Consider the following 19,517-nt stretch of genomic DNA (forward strand, 5'->3'; position numbering starts at 1 on the left):
ACTTTTAAAAATAAGAACATTTTATAAATTATAATATTTATTATAAATAAGGAGTTGTATATGCTGGTTAGGTATTATTATTTTATCTATAGATAAAATTGAATAATCGTTAATGACCGATAAAACTGTATGCTCAAAATATTTTTACAATAGGCAATAACCTATAATATTATATACTATATAATATTTTATAGTTAACATTTTTGCGTGCCCACAAAATCTTTTAGCATACCATGGATTTGCCATCCCTGATATACACTAATATTTCCATGGATTCATTTTGATTATTACAGTGAAGTGATTGGAACAATATCCGAACTGGTATTAATCTGTACTATGTCATTTTTATTGATTCAACTTTATTAGGTGATAAATATGTTAAAGAATTTTCAACATTAGTTTCTAATAAATGAAAGGATTGAATAAAAAAATGTTTATTGGTATTTATATGTAGGTATCAGCAGTGCCGTCCCGAGGGTAGGCCAAACGGGGCATTTGCCCAGGGCCTCGCGTTTATAAAATAATATATATATATATATATATATATATATATACAACATACAACATACCATGTATAAATAAATTATAGATATATGGATCGAGTACCGCTATTCTGGTATACCTATGGATTTTGATATAATATTGTAGGGCCTTGAATTCTAATGATGCCCAGGGCCTCGCAGAACCTAGGAACAGCACTGGGTATCAGTATTTATGTTTTTGTTAATTCTGAATCACTTAATGTTAAAAGTAGAAAAATTTTGGAAAGAATTTTGGATATAATAATCTTCATTAAACAATTAATCTAATACAATCTCTTGTAATCTTTTTTATTTAGTTCTACTACTTTTTATAATTTTTTTTGTTTAGCTGTAAAATCAAATCAGTGTTAATAATAATTTAATCAATTTTATTTTATATTTGATTAGTTATTATAAAAGAGCAGATTTTTAGGTTCTTAAAAGCTTAAAATATGATGCTAATATGTTCTAAAAAACCTTAAAATAATCTCTAAATATTCCATAAATTTGTAAATATGCGATAATATGATTTTTTTTTCTTAAATAGTTCAATAAAAACATTAAATTACTGTTATGGGCCATTCCTTTGGTAACAGGTAAATTATTTAAGTATAAAAATTTAAAACAGTTCATACATAGAAGTATAAATATAATAAAATTATGTATAAAAACAAAATAGTTAAATAAAAACAATAAACAACTTGTATGCACCATTCCTTGATAAAAAATAAATTATTTAAATGGAAAAATGAATAACAGTTCTATACATAGGAATATAAATAATCAATTTTTTTCCCTAGAAAAATCACAATCCGAGAAATTAATAAAATATGCTTTTTTGTGAACAATAATTGAATATATTCAAAAATATAAAAAATAGACTAAATATTTTCTAATGTCTAAAATATGCAAAATAAATTTTTTCCTACGAACTCCATGATGGATAAATCGTCCACATTTTTATCTTCGTAAATCTGCATAAAGCCAATAAAAATATGTAAAAACCTAAAGATCTGCTCTCTAGTTTTTATTGTACATTGATAATAAAAAGATTTAAATTAATTTTCAAAAGTTTCTATGACTAAAATCTCTAATATTGTTTTAATTTTTAAAATAAAAGTGTACCTATCATTGGGTTACCATAATATTTTTTGACCAAATCCTGACATCAGTTCCGTTTCACCGGAGGGGGGGGGGTAAATATTGAAAGTAAACAATATTGTTATTTCATTGATACAATTTAAATTAGATTTATGAATAAAATGTCTACATAAGAGTTATTAGGTTAAATATGTTAAAACAATACAAATATAAAATATAAAAAAAAAATATAATTACATATTGTACATTTATACAGAGTAAACACGAAAATCTGTCACCTGATATAACATCTTTGTAAAATCCGGACTTTTTCAAATCCGGACGCCAATCCGGACAGATGTTTGAAATCCGGACTGTCCGGACGAAATCCGGACGTATGGTTACCCTACCCTATCATAATATTATAATTTATAATAATTATAATGAACATAGTAAAATTCTTTATAGCATACCTATAGTTATGTAAGTTAAATATATTTATTATTACTTTAAACGTTGATAAAATATTAATTATTAATTTTATTTAAAAAAAATCACATACTCATATATGTGACAAAAAAATACTAATTGAAATTCAACAATAAACTCTAATAATAATAATAATAATAATAATAATAATAATATAATCTATTAATAATAATAATTATTTATTTAAATATTCAAGTACAATGAAAACGAAAATTTCCATGACGAAAAGTGTACGAGAGCTATGTAGTGATTAATAATCAACCGTATACTAACGGTTAGTGACTAACCTCAGTATGATTAATTATTCGTTGACAACAACCGTCATAAATGTAAATATTTATTACTAATGTAAAACGTGTATTGGTTCAATAGTCAACTTCTGTTTTCGATGTAAAATATTCGAATATTTTCAGTCAAATAGATTTTGAGTACTAAGGGTTTCCAACAATAAGTTTTTCAAGTGCGTATATATTACACTATACTCATTTATATGTGCAATTAAAAAAGTTTAGCCACAAGTTGATGATCCCTCTGTATTTTTTACTTTTAAACGAAATTCTAGTCTGGGGCATAATAGGTCATAATATTGTAGGTGTATTATTGATATTATTAAGTGAGTAACATTAAGAAAAAAAAACCGTTTGTTTGTATTTTAGACAGCAAAGGTTTTTGTTTTTTAGTTATAGAAATCTCTTTAAGAGAATTTTATGCAAGAAGTACAAATATGTTATTTTTCCAACCAATAGATACATAATATTATAAACGAACTATATTCGGGAACTATAATTATTCTTTAAAACCGGATTTTTTCTTCTAAACGTGCATAACTTAAAAATAAATAATAATAAAAATACACAATTCATAATTCAAAATATATAAGTTCATATTAGTACCTATGAAATTAATTTTTAAATTAATATAAAAATTCGGTATTAATGTTGAGTTTATCATCAATGAATTATTACTTTACAGACAGTACAGAGGTACTGATATTTATAATATATTGTATAGTATTTAAAAATTTGTTGAATAATTAATATATGTTACAGTAAAAGCGTCAACTTACTACAATGGATTTGACTAAAACTGTGATTACAAAAAAATTTATAGAAATAATGAATAGACTATATGGTGATGTGAGTTTTGAGTTGACTCCAAGTATTATAGGAGGTCTAATTATCGGTGCATGTACTATGATCGGTGGATTTATGGGTGGCCGTTTTGGATTGTTAATCGGTAAGTACTGAATAGTTATAGACTAAGTAATTTTGATTAAAAACCTGTTTTTTTTAGACATTCTAAATTAAAAATAAAATCAATATACAATTTAAGACGATGCCATTTTACTATATACATCTGTTTAACTAGTGCTTATCTAACCTTGTCCTAACTAACTTACTAACCTATAGGGTCGGTTTGGCCCACCTAGATACCCGGATGGATTTGAGAATTATTCTTAAAATAGGGGCCCAATGCAATTACGCTAATATAAAAAATGATTGTGATAACTTTCCTGAATTAAATTAAAATTATGTTATTCTTATCTTAAAATATTGTTGTTGACTCGATATAATAGAACTAGATACAATACCTATAATTTATACATTTTCATTCTCTTGATTAAAGTTGAACGAATATAAATATAAACACTTTGAAAAAATATAAAAATAAAAATAAATTAAAGTTTGTAGTAGAATTCGAGCGTAGCGATAAAACATTTTTTTAGTAGATACCTAGTTATTGAATCTCATTCCAATATTATGTTGTTTAGGGGCCCATTATACATTTTTTGCAGGAGGCCCAATCATTATTCAGACCGAAACTGCCTACATTTTATCTTATTGACCCGGTATATTCAGGTATGCTATATTAATCATCCTTTATGGTTGGCTTTGTTTTAGGAGGAAGTATTGGAAGTACCGTTAATTCATATTTTGGACCTAAAATTATAACTCTGCAGCAAATGTTACTACAGTTAGACATAAACCAACTCAAATATTTATATATTTTGTTAAGTGAAGAAATTAAAAAAATTGTAGTTAATGTGCTAGGTTGTGTATTCAAAGGAAATATACAATTAACAAATCTTTTAGAATTGTTTGGTGGTAATTCTACAGTTCGATCAAATGTTATTGAAATCATATCGAATTTTTTTAAAGGTATTTACAGTAAGCGTCTTCATTTAATTGCAACATAGGTGGCCATTATGTATACATTTATAATCCCTAATTTTAGTATTTTATTTAACTATATTTTACTAATGAATATACATGCTTACAAATATTTGTACAACTAGATTTAAATAATAATTTTATTTTTTTTTTACGAAAGATAAAGTGGAATTTTACTAGAGAATAATTATAATTATAACTAGGGCTCGGGACTTATAGCACTTAAAATTATTAAAATAAGCGCTTAAAAGCATCATTATAAACACTAAAATAAGCATTTAAAAAAATTAAAATTAAGCAAAAATATTTATTAAAAAAAAAAATCTATAAAATTCTAACTAAAAAATCAAACAAAACAAAATGTAAGCTGTTCTATCTGTTCTTAATCATTCTGATGTTTGACATTCAGTTATATTTTCAGCATTGGAATATCTTTGTTAACCCTACAACGATGCCTTGGGCGTACCACCAAAGTAACATGACGCGTGATCTGAAGAGTGATATGACTAATAACGTTTTAGTAACGTGTCATTCGTAAAATGTTATTTATAATTATAACGGAAAATCACTTAGGCCCGGTTTCTCAATCACATTTACTCGTCAGATAACTTGAGTTATCTGGCAGATAAGAAAAAATTGATAAATTTCAGTTTTTCAATGTCGGGATAAACCTTATTCGATGGATATTGTTACATATTGTTACGAATAAGTTATCCGTTACTTTTTGTATCAAATATATCTTATTCCACGGATAATTTACAGCTGATAACATAAAAATGGTTAGTTATCATAATTTATTATATTACTTTAAATATAAATGTGTAAATATACACAATTTCAATTTCAATATACATGGATTTATTTGAAGAGGATGATGATTATGAAATAATTCAATATTTGAACTATTGACGTCGTCTGTACTCCGTACACGATAGAATAAATCATATGCTGGCGTGAGATGACCATGACTTTAGGATGAGATTCAGACTTGGAAAAAATTTTGTTCGTAATTTATTAGTTAACACTTTATTTTCTAATACGTGACAGTTTTGTAGAGCATTTTTCAATAAAAGTTCTTTTGCATAAAATGTGAAATTTGTTGATCTTTATCTTTTATCTAATAACTAATATCGAGCAAGAGTCAAAACTTAACACGCAACACAATTAATAATTATTGATTAGTAATTACTAGTGATGGGCATAATCGAGTTACTCGATTGTTGATAATAATCGAGATATCTCGATTATTAAAATAATAATCAATTATGTTACCGAATGATTCTTCACCCGAACTATAATAACTCGAGTACTCGTCACTCGGGTACCTTATTCAAAACTTTATTTTTAGAATCCTAAGTCTAAAACTCCGAACAACGTAAACAATTGAATGAATAATATTAGTCATTACTTGATATAAATATTGTTTCATTTTGTACTCGCTAGCAAGCGTTAACAGTCGACACTGTTCACTAACTGTTCATTAGTCTTTAGTTCTTTACCTATTAATTAAAAATTATTTATTTTTAAAATTTAAAAATGAGGCCGGGTAGTAAACAACGTTCAATAGTTTGGGAACATTTAAAAAAAAAATGCTATTCGGAACGAGTATTTTCAAAAACGGGGTAAATAACTAACGACCGTCGAAGTTGTTTATTGCAGCAAGAACGTCTTCATCCTCAGACGACGATATTTTGGTAAATGAAAAAAAAAACAGAAATTACTTGTCATTAGAAAATCATGTCATTTTGGTGCGAGTCACACAAATCACTTATTACTTATTGGTCATATCATTCGTCAGATCATGCGTCATGTTACTTAGGTGGGCGCTGCACCTTAGATGGCCAAAAACTACGTGACAACATAAATAAAAATTATTTTTAATTTTAATTCTATCAAAAACTAATTTGCAGGAGAAAACTATTATAACGTAAAAAAATTGGTAAAATAAGTAAAAGTAATCAGAAAAACTGGAAATAAGCATTTTTTTTTTAAAAATTGCTGAAAAAAGCAAAAAAGGGGACTTTCAAATTTCATAATTGTACGTGTTACAACTTAACATACACTTTTATAGCACTCTGCTACATTTTAAGTCAATCTATAAAAATAAGTAAATGCTTTAACTCCTGAGCCCTGGTTATAACTATACAATAATCATCTGAAGTTTTTAAATCATGTTTAATAACCTAACATAAATTATGATTATCAAACCCATTTGAATTTTACCTGTCAATCGTATTATTTTATAATCAACTATACTTTAGAGTATAAATTAACATAAATGTTATAATTCACAAAATGTTTTATTGAACTAAGCTATCCTGCACGAATTTGATTTCATATTTATATATGTATATATTTATACAAATACATCTATACAATTATTTTAAGCTTAAAAGAAAATCAACGATTTCCTTCTTTTTTATATATAGCCAACACGGTAAATTTAGGAAAAATTGAAGTTGTTTATGACATTAAAGAAAAAAGGAAAACCGGTAGTACTATACCTATCTAATACATAAATTATACAAACTTATTGTACATACTTGGTATGTAATTGATTTGGTTTTTTTATTAATTATTTTATTATTTTTATTGTTTTTTATTGATTTTTAAAACTATATACACTTATTAGAAAACATAATGAATAGAAGTCAATTTATGAATAAGTAAAATATTTACTGATTAAGTAATTATTCACTGTTACTGATCACTTTGTTACAGTTAAGATATCCATAGCATATTCTTTAAACTTTTCGATGTATTTGTATATTTTTGGATAACCATTTACATCCTTAAATATATTTTTATTTGGAATTAATCGTTCTTCAATACTATTTAATATCAAGACCATTCATCCATAATAATTATAGGTAATTTATATTTATCGAACTACAGCACAATTATAAAACTGAACTAAGATAATAAGAAGTACGATTTACTTATTCTAACTATTGATTTAAAAATTAAAAGTTAAAATACTTTGCGACCACGTGCTCCTCGTAATTATATCCAAACGTTTCGTTGCATTAAAATATACATATAAAAAAAAAAGACGGGGGCCCAGGCAGCGATTGTTGCCTAGCTGCCTTGGCCAGGCCGACACTGTCTTTATACCATATCTATATATATATATATATAAGTGTACATTTTGAATACATTTTATAACTCAAGATCCATCAAACCGATTTCGATAAAAATTTCAGAACATAATAAGATTGATATGTAGATGGTTTTTGTGAAATTTGTACGCTGTGCGGTGATTCCAGAGTTATAGCCTCTTAATGTGCACACCTGGCGACGGCCAAAAACAACACTTTTACTACGGAATTTGAATGCATCAAAACTGTGTAACGGCACAATATTAGCTGTAAAAAGATTGAAGCCGAATTTAATCGAAGCCACAATATAGATTGGCAAAGCGAAGAGGGAAGTACTGATCCCACGTATTCCTCTGATACCAACAAACATGCCATTTGAATTTAAGCGATTGCAATTCCCCGTGCGCTTATCATTTGCCATGTCCATCAATAAGGCACAAGGACAAACGCTCCATGTGGTTTGAATTTGGAGAAGCCGTGTTTTTTGCACGGGCATCAATACGTGGTCTGTTCAAGAGTTGGCACTCCAAATTGTTTATTTGTGTATTCCCCAAATGGACAAACAAAGAATTGTTTACCCAAATGTGTTCGAATGATAATAAAGAATTTGGAAAAAAATAAATGATATTCTAGGAAAAATTATATGATTTTTATTGTATTTTTTTTTGGTACTGCGAAGCACACAGGGGTCGGCTATTAATTATTATAAAACTAACTCTAACTGTATGTATTGGTTTAGAGAAAGCAATAACTACACACGAGCGAAGCCGGGTTATTCAGCTAGTCAAGTATAAAGACATACATTATCTATTTCGCACACATGATAAAGTTAAACACCTCTCGGTTCTCAGTGTTTAAAATTGATTATACAGCATGCAAATACATTTTTTAAACATTTTAAGGTAGTCACTTAAATTACCAATAGCCCCGTGAAACATTTTTAAAATATCTTTTTTTAAATTACAGTTGTTTAAAAAATCAAATAAACGGTTTTTTTTGTTTTACATTTCTTTAATTTTAACAACATATTTAATATTTAAATAATGAAACCTACATTTATATACACTTCAAATTGATATTAAGTGTTTTTTTCTAAAACCACTATGAAGTAGGTAAGCAATAAGTAAGGTAAATAGGTAATAATTAATACGTAATTTATAATTATAGTTTTCAGTCTGTATGATTATTGATCTATGATAAAATATGAGGCATTTTACTCGATCATAATTTATATTATTATTATTACATACTGTTTTAAGCGGCACATTTAACAATAAATACAATCGTATTCTAAAATAGACTTAATAGTGCGGGCTGTCGGTTATAATCCCCTACCCCCCTGGATACGCCACTGTTGAATAGTACCTACCTAATAGATGAAATTTGAGTGATAAATTGCGAGCGACTTTATAATGGTTAAATTTACAATATAATTATTTAATCATGTTACCTACCTGTCATTATTTTGCTCTAACTTTTTAGGTGGTGATACTAACAAATTTTTATACTTTGCCCCACCAAATAAAATACAAGTCGACGTCACTGTATAAGTCTATATATCTATAAGATATTTTGTCTTCAAATAAATTCAATTTGCTGACAGCATTATTATTAGAAATGGGAAATAAGGGAAACTCGATAGGAGGAAAAAATTGTATGAATATATAATAAACCAAATATTAGAGATACAAAAATGTATGCACCACATTAAACAGTTTATCAAACTTTTCTTTAACAAGATCATTCAATAACTTTCACCATAATCATAGGCTGTGTTCAAGAATAAAAGGATTTTTAACTGCTTATTTTTTTAATATCCAGGTAGACATCTAAGCGCTAACTAACTATAGTTTGGCTATCTCTTCTACAATAATGTAATACATAATTTATGATATTCTGACTAAATATTGCCGGTAATCACAAATGTATTTGATGCAGTCAAAGGAGACAGACATAAAACCAAAAATATTCATTAAGAATTCAATAATGAATTTGTACATTTTGCTAAGTATAATTGTTTATATTAATATATAATTTCAATTAATTGCAAATTATGAATTGCTATTAATTTTGAACTAAAATAAAAATTGTAATAAGTGCAGCAGGTAATATAAACACTTCCGGGAAAGAATAGATATATGAGTATCTTACCATTGATATTTAGTAAATTATTTATCATTTTATACGATCCACCAAAAATGTACCTTCATACTAGTTATAAGCTTAAAATAATTAAACAACTATTTAGGAAGTAAATCAATAAGCAACTATTATCTAAATAAAGTGATTAATTATAATTAATTATTTAATAGATTATCACTTATTTTCAGAGATGACCAAACCATAGATGATGGATAATAGCATACATAATTGCAACTCCAGACTACTAAGTGGATTTGTGCTTATGGTATGAATAATGACCGATACAAAATATTTTAAATGGAATAATTGAATTAAGATATTCATAATATAATTATTTATTATATTATATATTTAATTAATTATTCAAAAGATAATTAATCAGTTTGATTTTTATAGTATCATTTTATATACATAAATAAAATATAGGTCAATAAAGAAGTATATTTAGTAAAGATTAAGGATATATAAAATACTCAAATTAAAGTAAAATAAATGTTTGATTTTAAATTGGTAAACACAATTAAAAAAAAAAAAAAATCATTTATTTATAGTAAATTGAACATTGATTTAAGATTTTTTTTTTCATCTTGGAGTAAACATTTAAAATATTTGTAAGTATAAATTTCATAGGAAAAAAATATAATTAATTTGCTTTAAGTTGTACTATTATAATTATAATAATTTGAAGCATAAAATTAAATCAAATTTCCAGACATTTGATACCATAAGATATTAAAAAGTTTCTAGTACAGAAATAGAAGCAATAAACATAGTTTTATTTTATAGTAAAAATGAAAACTATGTCTTTGGATAAAAGTATACAATGAATAAATAATAAATAGAATAGTAAATAATAAATAATAAAAATAAATAAGATGAAATAATATAAAATTGGTTAGAGTAAAATTAAGTCTAGCATAAGGTTAAACATTGATAAGTATAAAGCAATTAAGTGATTAAAATGGTTAAATAATATTTTTTTTTGTTTACTTGTGGAGTGTGGGAAGACGAATAAGGTCATAAGCATCGGAAATAAAATGATAATAACTATTTGGACGATTTCCAGCTTGTTTCTTACATGTTCCTGTTATAAGTTTAAATATATAAATATACAAAAACACATACATATACAATAAGATAACATTTAGAAAATGTAATTATTAGGTTCCAGCATTCTCATTAAAACTTCAAAAATTGTTTGAAAAAAAAATTTGCTGTAATAATTTAGATAATTAAATATTTTTAACTATAAGTTTTAGTATGACATTACTAGTAAAATACATATATAAATAAATAATTGTTTTATTCAAAGATTAATATTTAAATAATCAAAAATAGATATAATTAATAAGTAATGACTGATTTTTGTTTTGTTTTACTTAATTTTAAATAACACTTACATGACATCATTTATTTTAACTCCAGTCAGAGTAGTAACCATTTCAGGTACTTTATTAACAATTTGAATAATTTCATTTGTTAATCTTACAGCTCCTACATCGCCATCTCCGCTGGCTACCATGGTTACCTTTTTGGTGTTTTCAAAAGGTGCTGCAACTTCAGCAGCAAGCTAAAATTGTGATTAAAAAATACCCATTAATAATAAAAATAAATAAAAAATGTTATAACCATAATACTTAATACAATATAAATTACTTTTGGCAATGCTTCAAGGACCATATCTAAAATGGCAGCTTTTTTATATTCTCTCCATGCTTCCGCTTTCTTCATAGCTTGTTCTGCATCAGCTTTGGCTTTTGCTTGAATCGCAAAAGATTCTGCTTCTCCTTTGAGTCTTATTGTTTCAGCTTCAGCTTCAGCTTCTAATATAATTCGAGTTCTATTTGCTTGGGCCAATTTCTCTAATCTATTTTAAAAATTTAATACAAAATGATTGATTTGAATTAAATGTAATTTAATTTAATAATAGACCAATGAAAATGATGTAACAATTTTATATTAGTATATTATGAATCATAAATGATATCTTAGGGTAATATGTATTATGCTTATATACAATGTATTTAAATATTTCATAATATATAATTTTTAAACTGATTGCATTAATTAAAGTATAAAAATAATTTATATCAAAATGAATGAGTTAAATTCAAACTATTTAAACAATATGATCATATTTTAGAGCAAGTATTAAATCCCTAATATTGGCTTTAGTTCACTAGCATTTCTCATGAAAATCAAGATGGCTAGCACCTTTAGCAAATGTGTTTAAGTATTTTGCAATTTTTATTTTATTGTAATTTTTTTTTAAAATAAAAATGATATCTTATTTGTTTCTATTTATTATTCAGTAAAGATTATCATGATAATACATGAGATTTACTGAAACCCATAAACAAATTATTAAAAAAAACTAACTACCAATATTTTTTTTATTCTTTATTACCAATGTTTTAGATAGAATATATTACCGAAACTTTTCAGCTTCTGCCGGCCTCCTTACAGTTGCTTCTAACTCACGTTCTCTTCTTTGAATTTCTTGTTCTTGAACAGCAATTTGTTGAGTTCTTTCTACCACATCAATTTGCATTTGTTCTTCTTTAATGCGTTGCTTTGTTTTTGCAGCTTGAAGTTCATATGCTAATTCTGCTTCAGCTTTCTATAAAAAATTATCATAGTAATAAAAATAAATAAAAATAATTAAATTATATTAATAAAGGACAAATTTTTAAGTAATTAGTTCATTACTAAGGAACAGATTTATATGCAAACAAACATATATATTTAATTGTTAAGCTATTAGAAATCAGATAAGAAATATGCATGATTTAGATTTGTTTTTTTATATAATACAAGTTTTACTTTACATATTAAGTATGTTTTAATGCAATTTTTTACTTCTATTATTTTTTGTGCATGTATTCCATTCCCTAGTTTTAACATATTTTATTGTAATTTAGGCTTTTCAATAAAAGTTTATGATTTATAATTTATAGAATGATAATTTTGAAATCTAAAAAATTGTTTAATATTAAAGAAGATTATTTTAACTAATTATAAAATATATTTTAAAGGTGATGTTCTATTCGTTGATTTTTTTTTTATTCCTAAAAAATAAATATATAAATATAGGGAGATATCGTTACTAAATACAGTATATAAAGTTTTTTCAAAAATTTTATTAGGACGACTAGAACCACTGGCTGAAGAGTGTATAGGAAACTATCAGTGTGGCTTTCGGAAAGGCAAATTCACAATAGACCAACTCGAAACTATAGAGCAGCTCATACAGGAAGCAAAAAAGATTGGTCTAGAAATTAATGAGGAAAAAACAAAAGTAATGGAAACGTTGCCTGAAAAAGATGAGGAAGATCTTACAGTAGATAATTACGTATTTGAGAAAGCACATAGCTTCAAATACCTAGGTGTAACAATCACTGGTAACAATGACTGGGACACTGAAATAACTAGTCGCTTGCTCAAAGCGGAAAGAACTTTCTTCTCACTAATAAAATTTTTTAAATCAAAACTCTTCTCTAGAGGAACAAAGGTACGACTATATATGAGCATTGTAAGACCAACGCTAACCTATGGATGTGAGGTATGGCCGACGACAGTACAAATCGAACAAAAACTCAGAAGTTTTGAGAATAGAGTTTTAAGAACAATATGTGGACCGTTTTTTGATTCTGAAATAAACAGGTGGCGTAGAAGAAAAAACAAAGAAATAAGAGAAATCACCAAAGTACCTCCCATAACAAGTCATATAAAGGGACAGAGAATACAATGGTTTGGACACGCAATGAGACGAGACGAAACAAATGAAGTCAGAGCAGCAATTGAATACAAGCCAGCAGGCAGAAGACCTAGAGGCAGACCGAAGAAACGATGGATGGATGGAGTGCAACAAGATCTAGAGAGGTTAGAAGTAACAAATTGGGAGGAGAGGATACAGGATCGTGATTATTGGAGAACAGTGACAGTGGCAGCCAAAACTCTTACAGAGTTGTGAAGGCACAGAAAGAAGAAGAAAAAATAATCAAAATAGTCATATTTATTATAAATTCAAGAAAACTTAAAGAAGTATATTTTAATTTATGACATCAGGCAACACGGAAAACTAAATGACACAGATATTGTTAGTTATTTCAATAATTTTTTTTTTTATATAGTATGAATTAAAATTGAATGGTTTTATATAATTGTATTGTATGGAGAAAATATGAATAAAAATTAAGAATATTTCATAATTTAAATCAATACTTATGAAGTTGAATTTATAAAAGTACAGCTAATTATTGGTATAATTTAAGTGAGATAAGTTATCAATATTTTTTTAAAAAAATAGTACAAAGTTAATCAGTATTCAGTTACACAAAAGTTAAGTCATTCTAAACACTTTATTGATGCACTACTATGCGAGAAACTAGTATAGGTAGAACTAGTTATATATTTTATAGACAAGATTTGTTCATAAAGACCCATATTTAATTTGTTTTCTAAATAGTTTATTGATAGTAATATTATTAAATTATATTATCAATTGTTTTTTATAATCGTTATAATACATTAATTAATGTTTATTGATAACTATTTAGTTTTATCAATATAATTAGTTGATGAAATTAGTTTAAAATATTTTATATTATAAGTTAATGTAATTTAATTTTAATAAAAACTTAAATCAATACAAATATGACAGTTGGTTTAAATTTAAATTAATTATAAAGCTTATAAATTAACACCTACCTATGGTTTAAACAATGTCAAAAATCAAAACGTATTATTTGTATTAATTTTAAGTATAAATAATATTAATATTTAATATTAATTAATAAAATTCAAATGAAGATTGTCTCATTTCTAGAATTGTAAGCAATTATAAGCAAATTATAAGTAGAATTATAAGCAAAATTATAAATCAATAACAGCAATATCATTGAAAAATGGAGATGTAATTTTATTTATGCATATAATATAAATGTTATGAAACTTTTAAACTAAATATCATACTTTTGTTTGAATTTCAACATCATAAGCTGCTTTTTTGAGTTCAAAATCTCTTTGAGCTTTAGCAATTTCAGTATCATTGATCAACCTATAAAACAAATACGATGGAATATAAAATATTTTATTTAATAGTAATATACTAATAAACATTTAATTACTTTGCAGCCATTCTTTCTTCTTCTGCCATTGCTTGTTTTATTGTGGTTTCTTTTTTTGCTTCTGCTTCTCCTATGCGAGCATCGCGTTTCACTTCTGCTGTTCTAGCTAATCCAAGAGATTGAAGATAACCCTGAAGTTTATTCATAATTTACTAAATCTACTTAAATTAATACAATATAATTTATTATTTCATAATCAGTGTAGTAAACCATATGGGAAACGGATATTTATAATATTGTTATAATTTATGGTTATTCATTTATTCATGTAGTAAAATGCACAGGAAACTAATAATGATACTTATTAATTTTGATATACTACGCACATGTAAAATACCTACTTTGATTACGCAGAATCAAGTTTTCCTGTTCACAAATAATTGTAAACTCTTTCACATATGTTAGAATACCTACTGACCATATTGTTATCTTAAATGGCTACCTATAAATACAGTGTCCATGTACCCATGTTTTCAAAATAGGATGGAATAGGATATAATATACTTATTCCGCTTATTGCCTCAACGCTCATCTGACAATAAATTCTGCAAGCCTCACATTACCACAAGCTCTGAGAATCAATTTTTACTATTCTCAGGAAAAGTTTAAATACTCTATCTTCAAATATCTTATTATTATTTTATAAATTAAATATATATTTTTATTCATTATTATATTTATTGCTTTAACAGTAAACCAGTGTTTTTATTTAACATATCTCTAACTTACAATGTATATCAAACACAATTACATCACCAACATTAAGAATTAGTGTTTATTTTTCTATGGTGTCTATGTGTCGACCTCTTGCCGACTAGCATACTACAATAATCATAATTTTACATTTTAAAAAAGTATCCTTACTTCTTCATCTCGTATATCTTTTATTGTATATGATACCACAGTAATACCCATGTTAACTAAATCTGAAGAAGCTACTTCAAATACTTGTTTGCTGAACTTTTTGCGGTCTTTATAAATTTCCTGGAGAAAAAAATGGATTATTATAAATTATTATTATTATTATTATAATTATTATAAAATGGATTATACATTAAAATACTTAAAATTTGTTGTATGAATTTACATCTTTAATTTGATTACATAATATATAGTAAAATATCTACTTGAAGACACGGGTTAATTTATTTATTAAGATTAAGAAAAATGTACAAGTCATACTTCAAAATTAAATTATTTAGATTTTTATTCTTGTGTAACTTAGTCAATTTTTATAGATTTATATTTATTTGTTTTCTGTAAGCATAAAAATTGTAAAATCTACATATTAAAATAAAATTTCATCTTTTTATTGAGAAATTTTAAAACTTTCAAAAATGTTTTTATTTTATATTTATATCAATGTACTAGTATACAATTTAACATATTGCAATTTGATAGTAACATTTTTTTTTCTTAGAGTTGTAATTATAATACTTTAAACACATTCAACACAAACCTCTACAGTCATGGAACCCATAATAGCTCGTTGATGACCTTCAAGTGTATGCAATGCTATTTCATGTATCTCTTGCTTGGGTTTACCCAAAAATTGCTCACATGCAGTTAAAAGCATTTCTTCATTTTGTCCTTGTATTTTCACCTAAACATTATGTATAACTATCATTTTTTAAATGTCTATGAAATAAATTGATCAAAAACAAATAAGTTTAAATTCTACAATATAATATCTAAAATGTAAAATATTTTTTAGACTAATTTTTTTTTCTGTAGAATAATATGATACTATAAACTTAGAACTTTGAGATTTATATAATTTATTAAAAACTTTTTTACCTGAGCTATACCCGTAACAGATAATGGAACACCTTGAATTGTATATACTTTAGGACTATCAACCTGTATTGTCATAGTATTCAAACAAATTCTAAAAAATAATTAATACTCATTAATATTTAAATTATTCTTAGGTTCTAAAATTGAATATAGTGTATGTCACTTTTAGTAGTATTGATAAGTGATTACAAAAAAATATTTTTAGTAATCACCAATATTTCATGTATTTGAATTAATATAAAAATCTACAATTAATTATGTTTATAATTATTATTATACATCTAATAGTTAACTATAGCACAAGAGATATAATAATATTGATTTTGACATTTTTGATCTGATACTATTTTACAAATTTATTTTATAATTAAAAATAATAATTAAATTATGAGGGCCATAATCTGTAAATTAAATATATTTTTTTAATAATACTACAGTTCCAGACTAAGACAAAGATAAACTAGGGATTAATAATAGCAATAGTATCCGCATTAAATTTCAGATTTCTAGAATTGAAATTTTTACCAGATGAAAAAAGAAACCTTTTTGGAACAACTTGATAGTATTTTAGTTTGTGGGGTATCAATTTTATATTGATATCTATATCTATTTTACCAATATTGCCATAAAATAATGGATAAATAAAATTATAACAATAATTAAAAATATAACCTTGGCTGACACTGTTATTTTATTGGTTTGCTAAACCCTAGTTAATAATTATGGTTGTCATAAAATATGTAAGTATTTATAGTAAAAGAATTGCTATTTATATAAATATATTACGGTATTATTATTAATATGAATTAAATGAATACATACTAGATATTTTAACCATATTTTGGCTTTTGCCCACCTAATAAAATACAAAACATGATATATTTAAGGATTTAAATACTTTTAAAAACAAGTTATTTGAAATTAAAAATTCAATAAATATTAATTTAAAATGTCAGCATTATTGAAATAGTCACTTTAATTATATAGAAATATTTGGAATTAAATATAAGATTTTAATGTATTGTTTTTATTTCAATTTTATTTTACTTATACCTGTATAATAATAATGATTATTACCCATAATTAGTAGTTAATTTAATTCAATTTATGAATAATTTGATGTAAAATTTTTGTTTTTATGAAGCACCAATCATGTTAAGGTATGATAAAAATATTTTACCAAGTGAAATTAAAATTGTTTTAATTAACTTACTTCTGACAATATTGTAGAACAGGCCAAACAAATGCTCTTCCACCAGGTACCAAATTTGGTTTATTGTAACAAAATCCTACAAAAATCATATTTAAATTTAATTATTTTCAAAATAATAATAACAGTTTCACTTCCTTTTTCAACAGTATATGGTAAATAAATGAAATATGTATATATATATATAAATATATGAATTAAATGACAATTTAAGATAACATGAAAATATACATAATATTATTTAGACACATATTTAGTTTACTAAGTCACCCACAATTTCCTAAAAGAACTGTTATTATTTTGAATTTATCTCTAAAAGATAAATTTACTTCAAGTTATTTTGTTATATTTCATAGAAAAATATAACTGTGTTGTATGGTGAATTGTGATGCATTTATAGTAAATCACCGATAACACGAGAAAAATAAAAAAATCTATCACGAACATTGAACACAGTAAAATTTGAAAAACTTCCAAATTACCTGATATGACCAGAGCCTCATTGGGGCCACAAGTAACAAAACCCCAAGTCATTTCGACGGTTAACAAAATCGAATTTACTCAATTGTTCAATACGATAATATATATTTGAACAAAACAGTCATATTACGATGTTATGTAATAATTTTAAGTCACAAGACACTATAATTCACTAGCAATCGGGTGGGGAAACAAACAATTTAAATGGCAGTAAATAGTAATTAATAGGAATCGAATAATGATTGTCAGTCGAATTCAATCGCGTGAATCCTAAACGGTAAATAATGGGCGAGAAACAAAATAATTAAAGGAAAATAAAGATATGGTTATGACTAGAATTGCGATGAGTGGAAGGCGAAGTGAATTACAATGATAGCGTTTTATGATTGCAGATAGGTAAACACAAACAGCGGCCGCATTAGTCACCGTTTGGAGAAAAATTGTCATGGTGTGAACCAATCGCGGTTACATAACACGAATCGGGAGTACCACAAGGTACCATTAATGTAAACGAAACGGTTCAGGTCCGTATGACGTCACGCACAACACGTTGAACATGTACAGCGGATTGTGGCGCCGCGGAATACGGATTGCACGCTCCCCGATACAACGTACCTTACCGTTAAATATTTCATTTCGGACAAGTGTTACCGGGTGAGTGGTTACACTCCGTCAAACCAACGCTTTGCGCTGCCATGTACCGGCATTATTCGAAAATTAGGTATCCAACCAATGGCGTACCTGTGCAATATTTTTGGGGTGGGGGGCATAAATTAATTGCACAATTTTTTATGGTTATAATATAATCTGAAACTTTATTATAAATTATTATTAAATACTTAAAACTCATATTGATCATTTGATATCAATGATAACCACATTATAAAATAGTGACTATATGTAACCATCACTCCTAATCCCAATTCGGTTGAATATTGATATTTTATATTATATTGATAAGTGATATCAAAAACTTTTGATATCAAACACGATTATAATCAGTGAAAATTAAGAATATTTTTAATTTACATTATTTAAGCTGAATAATTAATTTGCATTATGGCATCAAAAAACTTCTCGTGGGGGGAGCAAATGCCCCTGTTGCCCCCCTACACTTACGCCTCTGTATCCAACAGGCAACACGAAATCGAACAATATTGAAAAAATATCGGATTGTAATTCTCCACCGATTGCGCGTCACTCTTTAATAGTGGTTTTTCAAACTATTTTTATGCCTCTCTTTATGTGCCGCGATCTTTTGTAGATTAAGTAATGATGAGAAAAAAAAAGTTTTGAAAAGATTTTCATTGCAGAGGCTGTGCTGTAAAAAAATTTGTGAAGAGTACAGTGAACCGTAATTAAAAAAAAGTGAATACTTTTGAAAGTATTAATAAATCGCA

The 19,517-nt window shown here is 26.0% G+C and overlaps 2 protein-coding genes across 6 annotated transcripts; one reads left to right on the top strand and one right to left on the bottom strand.

Moving 5' to 3' along the window:
* The first annotated feature begins 2,311 nt into the window (after nucleotides 1-2,311).
* On the top strand, nucleotides 2,312-4,481 carry LOC112687802. 4 transcript variants are annotated; one of them, XM_025560747.1, is made up of 3 exons: nucleotides 2,312-2,703; nucleotides 3,140-3,326; nucleotides 3,992-4,481. In XM_025560747.1, exons 2-3 carry the CDS (start codon nucleotides 3,161-3,163, stop codon nucleotides 4,285-4,287), a joined length of 462 nt encoding a protein of 153 aa, XP_025416532.1. In that variant the 5' UTR covers nucleotides 2,312-2,703; nucleotides 3,140-3,160; the 3' UTR covers nucleotides 4,288-4,481. The 4 variants fall into 4 exon arrangements, with proteins under 4 accessions (XP_025416532.1, XP_025416533.1, XP_025416534.1 ...); XM_025560748.1 differs by having other exon boundaries at nucleotides 2,312-2,678; XM_025560749.1 differs by having other exon boundaries at nucleotides 2,312-2,550.
* Nucleotides 4,482-7,115: 2,634 nt separating this feature from the next.
* Nucleotides 7,116-18,545, bottom strand: LOC112687803 (flotillin-1). 2 transcript variants are annotated; one of them, XR_003149015.1, is made up of 12 exons: nucleotides 18,120-18,545; nucleotides 17,641-17,716; nucleotides 16,428-16,518; nucleotides 16,090-16,233; nucleotides 15,495-15,614; nucleotides 14,631-14,761; nucleotides 14,476-14,560; nucleotides 11,934-12,121; nucleotides 11,158-11,368; nucleotides 10,902-11,071; nucleotides 10,492-10,585; nucleotides 7,116-7,626 (listed from the first exon to the last, which is right to left on the bottom strand). XR_003149015.1 is itself a non-coding variant. In XM_025560751.1 (11 exons), the coding sequence occupies exons 1-11, from the start codon at nucleotides 18,169-18,171 to the stop codon at nucleotides 10,576-10,578; spliced, it is 1,278 nt and encodes a 425-aa protein (XP_025416536.1). In that variant the 5' UTR covers nucleotides 18,172-18,545; the 3' UTR covers nucleotides 10,369-10,575. The 2 variants fall into 2 exon arrangements, 1 of the variants encoding a protein (XP_025416536.1); XM_025560751.1 differs by lacking the exon at nucleotides 7,116-7,626 and having other exon boundaries at nucleotides 10,369-10,585.
* Between the last annotated feature and the right edge of the window lie 972 nt (nucleotides 18,546-19,517).

This window comes from Sipha flava, unplaced genomic scaffold, assembly GCF_003268045.1.
Source record: "Sipha flava isolate LNK unplaced genomic scaffold, YSA_version1 361_pilon_pilon, whole genome shotgun sequence".
Taxonomy (NCBI): domain Eukaryota; kingdom Metazoa; phylum Arthropoda; class Insecta; order Hemiptera; family Aphididae; genus Sipha; species Sipha flava.

Bases quoted from the DNA above. Each gene is read 5' to 3' on its own strand.
- LOC112687802 (XM_025560747.1), top strand. From the start codon at position 3,161: ATGGATTTGACTAAAACTGTGATTACAAAAAAATTTATAGAAATAATG. The intron at 3,327-3,991 runs GTAAGTACTGAA...GCTTTGTTTTAG, and splicing joins CCGTTTTGGATTGTTAATCG to GAGGAAGTATTGGAAGTACC.
- LOC112687803 (XM_025560751.1), bottom strand. From the start codon at position 18,171: ATGACTTGGGGTTTTGTTACTTGTGGCCCCAATGAGGCTCTGGTCATA. The intron at 17,717-18,119 runs GTAATTTGGAAG...TGATTTTTGTAG, and splicing joins TGAGGCTCTGGTCATATCAG to GATTTTGTTACAATAAACCA. The intron at 11,072-11,157 runs GTAATTTATATT...TCACAATTTTAG, and splicing joins TCCTTGAAGCATTGCCAAAA to CTTGCTGCTGAAGTTGCAGC.